The sequence below is a fragment of the Lolium rigidum genome, chromosome 4, assembly GCF_022539505.1.
Source record: "Lolium rigidum isolate FL_2022 chromosome 4, APGP_CSIRO_Lrig_0.1, whole genome shotgun sequence".
Taxonomy (NCBI): Eukaryota; Viridiplantae; Streptophyta; class Magnoliopsida; order Poales; family Poaceae; genus Lolium; species Lolium rigidum.
The window spans coordinates 278,815,913-278,820,672 of record NC_061511.1 but is presented as its reverse complement, the minus strand read 5'-3'; the positions used below and the strand labels follow the sequence as shown (position 1 = coordinate 278,820,672).

General features: G+C 51.1%; 1 protein-coding gene across 1 annotated transcript; it reads left to right on the top strand.

The window, feature by feature from the left end:
• The first annotated feature begins 421 nt into the window (after window positions 1–421).
• LOC124648846 (protein NRT1/ PTR FAMILY 3.1-like) lies at window positions 422–4,144 on the top strand. Its single transcript, XM_047188539.1, has 3 exons — window positions 422–509; window positions 1,146–1,956; window positions 3,271–4,144. The coding sequence occupies exons 1-3, from the start codon at window positions 422–424 to the stop codon at window positions 4,142–4,144; spliced, it is 1,773 nt and encodes a 590-aa protein (XP_047044495.1).
• The last annotated feature ends 616 nt before the right edge of the window (window positions 4,145–4,760 follow it).

Sequence of the window (4,760 nt, the reverse complement as noted above, 5' to 3'; positions counted from 1 at the left end):
ACCAGATGCTGTAGATCCCGAACACGAAGCTTGCGCGCCGTGAGTGGCAAACCAAGGTAGGTTTGGGGGAAGGCCGCGGTAGAACAAGAACCCCACACTGATAGTGCTCACTGTGATCAGCCCACTATCACCTTTAATTTCCTAGCCATCCATCTATTTTCCCCTCCAATCCGATAAAACCCCAAACCGTGCGCTCGGTTTATTGGTACAAACCAACTGGTGGTCGGCCTCCACCAGCTGCTACTCTCTCGGGCAACGCTGCAGGCACGGTGCGTCTATATAAACTGGCTCCATCCTCCCATCACATGTAGCGGCATGTGAAGGCCAGAGTCTCATCTTGCCTGCTCTCCCCGCTAACGATCTAGAACTTCAAGCATCGCGTGTGTTAATCGGCTTGGGCTTGAGCTCTCCATCTCCGGCCATGTCGACCACAGCGGTGGATAGGGAGAAAGATGGAGACCTCACGAAGAGGAAGCAGGGTGGCTTCCGGACCATGCCGTTCATACTAGGTGAGCATCGTGCAGCTTTGCTTGCATGTGCATTTCTGAATAATCTAGGGAAAGCAGAGAGAACATTGTAGAGTTCATCCTCGGACAGAGATGGTTGGTTGTAGCTTGTCCAGTTTTCCATTTGGGCGGTAACTGAGCTCAGGCCTGTCCAAAACTGTGTTGGCATCGAGAGAAGATTACGAGCTATTGGTGGCTTTGCATTTTATTTGTTATCTTTGTAGTAGTACTACGCCTCGCTTTCTTCGAAAATCTGAACCAACTGCCCTGCGGTTGCCCAGTAACTTCGTTTCTTTCTAATTTCTTGCTCTGCTGGCAACTAGAGGGAGCATCTTGTTTTATCAAAAAAAAAAAAAAAAAAAAAGAGGGAGCATCTTGCAGCATTCCTCTCAAATAATCCCACCAGCATTTTGTTACTCTAAGCGTAGAAGAAAGACTGAAGATCTTCGTCCCAAAAATACTGCTCAATTTTTTCTAGATCGGATATACCTATAACTAAAATGTCTCCGTATACATTCGTATTTAAATATAGTTGAACAGTTTTTTTAGGGACATAGGGAATCGATTAGCATAACGCGAAATGTTTACTCGAGGCTGAGGAGTTCTCATCACTTAATTGTAATGTCGGCCGTGCTGCAGTGAACGAGGTCTGCGACAGGTTCGCCACGGCGGGCTTCGGCGCGAACCTCATCACGTACCTGACGCAGGAGCTGCACCTGCCTCTGGTGGAGGCCTCCAACACGCTCACCAACTTCGGCGGCACCTCCAGCCTCACGCCCATCCTCGGCGCGCTCGCCGCCGACTCCTTCGCCGGCCGCTTCTGGACCATCATCGGCGGCTCCGTCTTCTACCAGCTCGGCATGCTCGGCCTCGTCGTCTCTGCGCTAGTCCCTTCATTCCGGCCCGGCGCCTGCTCCCCTCCCGCCACACCGTGCCGCCGCGCCAACGGCCTGCAGCTCGCCGTGCTCTACCTCTCTCTACTCTGCACCTCCCTCGGCTCCGGCGGGATCCGGCCGTGCGTCGTGGCATTCGGCGGCGACCAGTTCGACAACCAGACGAAGGAGGAGCACGGTGAAGCGGGCGGCGCGGAGGCTGTGGCAGGGCGGAAGCGGCAGTACTTCAACCTCTACTTCTTCACCATGGGGTTCGCCGTGCTGCTGGCTCTGACGGTGGTGGTGTACATCCAGGAGAACGTGGGGTGGGGGTGGGGGTTCGGGATCCCGGCCATCGCCATGTTCGTCTCCATCCTCGTGTTCCTCGTCGGCTACCCGCTCTACGTCCGGCTCAAGCCCGAAGGCAGCCCATTCACGCGGCTGGCGCAGGTCGTCGCCGCCGCGTACAAGAAGCGGGCCGCCGCGCTGCCGGAGGACCCCGGCATGCTGTACCAGGACAAGGAGCTGGACGCGCTCATCTCCACCAACGGCAGGCTCCTGCACACCAACCACCTCACGTAAGTGCAGCCAAATTTTGTCCTCACATTTCCCTCACGTACGTGACGCCGGCGTGCACGAATGGTGTTAAGCGCGTCGGCTGCGTGCTTTTGGCGCCGGTTACATTATCGATGCACAAAGGAAGAAAATCCAAATCGAAAGCACGGTGCGCGTTGCTCTAGACAGTATACGTGTGCGTCTAAATTTCTTACCAGTTACTTCCTTCGTTCCAAATTAAGTACCACACTCAATACTCGCCGAATCAGTTTCGTAAACTTGGTTTCCTGAAAGTGCTTATCAAAGTAGAATGTGCGTGTGTGCATTCATAGACGTGTGTATATATACCAGGGCACACCGTGCCATTCCCCCATGATCCACCGTCCACACCCAATCCAAGGGCAACCACGACGTCTATGAAGCATGGCGCCTCAGAGCAGGGCTTCGTATAACCACGGCAGGGCACCATGCTTTTTTGCTTTCGTAAGCCTGCTGGAGGTGAATGGCACAGCGTGCCCTGCTGTTTCAATGTTACCGAATCCCTGTTCATATGCTTGTTGTGTTTTCTCGCAGAACGCGTGCATCACACTCATATTGGCACGTACTTCGAGTAGTCGGGATGCCCACGTGTGTGCACACCAGCGAACTTGGAAGTTCATTTGAGACTACCGATAGTGGAATATTATAGTTACTATTATGCAATTCATGCAGGCAAAAAAGCTGATGTGTTACTATAATTAACGATAAAGTACCATAGTTTAGAACTAAAAAATTAATGTCAAATAAATATTATATAAAATTTAACATGAAGATTACACAAAACAATAAACCTCATGAGATTATGATACACTACTATATGCTACAAATATTATATGCATGATACTAGGCGGAAATTCAATTCGGCTCCCGGATTCATATGCTTTCTCTACCATAAAAGCATATTTTTTGAAGCATCGATTTTTTGATAAAAAAAATCTACATGTATATCTCTATAATATATGTGAGTTCGTCAAGTTTCACGAAAAAATGATATTTTTGTGATCTAGGTAAAAAAGAAAGTTTATCTTGTAAAAAGGCTTATTTTTTAGCACCAAATTTTGTCTTTTTTACACATGTCACGCGATAAGTCTATTTTTTATTAAACGACTTTGTGGACGCGTAGCACGTGAACATATATATGCGATTTTTTTGTTTTAATTTTTTTAACAATTTAAAATTTATCTAAGTTGTATTTTAAAATAAAGGAATCATATGATCCCATGAGCCAAAATAACCGCTAGGATACTATTCACTATAAATGTCTCATAGATACGTGTGTTGTACATGTGTGGTTTCAGGTTCTTGGACCGGGCCGCCATCGTGACGCCGACAGACACCGTGGGCTCCGGCAAGCTGGACCTATGGCGGCTATCGACGGTGCACCGCGTGGAGGAACTCAAGTCCCTCGTCCGCATGCTACCAATCTGGTCGGCCGGCATATTGCTCGTCACGGCGGGCTCGCACAACCACAGCTTTGCCATCATGCAGGCGCGCACCATGAACCGCCACGTGACCCAGCATTTCCAGATCCCGTCGGCCACCATGTCCATCTTCACCACCCTCGCGATGCTCGTCACCCTGGTCCTCTACGACCGTGCATTTGTGCCCATCGCGCGCCGCTACACAGGCCTTCCGTCCGGGATCAACTATTTCCACCGCACCATCATCGGTGTCGCCTCGGCAGCGCTTATGGAAGCCAAGCGCCGCGGCTCAGCCACCGAGCATGGGCTCCTGGACACCCCAGAAATAGTGGTGCCGATGAGCGTGTTCTGGCTCGTGCCGCAGTACGCCATCCACGGCGTGGCGGAGGGGTTCTCCTCGGTTGCACACATGGAATTCATGTACGACCAGGCGCCGGAGAGCATGCGCAGCACCGCCGCCGCGCTCTTCTGGCTCTCCCACTCCCTCGGCAACTACATGGGCACGGTGCTCGTCACGGCGGTGCAGAGCTCCACACGAGGTAGCGGCGAGTGGCTCCAAGACAATATCAACAGGGGCAGGCTGGACGCCTACTACTGGCTTGTCACCTGCCTCATGCTGCTCAACCTTGGCTACTACCTCATATGCTTCCGTTTCTACACTATGAAGCCATTGGAGCTTGCAGAGGACGGCAACCATGAAAATGAGCTCGAGCTGTCCTCTGTGCACAAAAATGGCGGTGGCACTGTATAAGATCGAGCGTAGATGGTGGAGGGTATAGTAATACTTGTAATTATAGTGAATGTGTTTCAGTAACTAGTTAACTAGTTGCACATGCTGCACAACTCACTACCAGAAAATATGTCGCTGCCGTGCGCCAACGCACAGTGCCGTGAGCCAAGACAACGAGCGCACGGCATATACGAACCACACGGCACATCAGCCAAGAACCCACGGCAAAAGAAAAGCACACGGAAACATGTGCAGCAAGCGCACATCAGATCACCGCACACCTCCACGACCCATCTGACGGTGCGTCCTAACGGCAAGGATTTTGCGGTGCGCTTCACTATCGCGCACGCCAAACACTTTACATTTTCATATTTTCGTTCGGCACTTTATTTTCCCGTGAAAATTTGATTTGAGCCCGCGTCTGGGCTGGCGGGCATATTTTCAAAGTTTGCCGTGAGGGGTGCCGATGGCGCACGAGATAGTATCAAGCTTTGCCGTGCGTCCTCCCTCCTGCGCCCGGTAAAGCCGCTTTTCTTCATTTTCCCTCATCTCCTTACATTATTTTACACATGTATTGCACCGGGGAGCCATGTATTGCAATATTTCAACTTCCACCACACTTTTACACATATCCTAG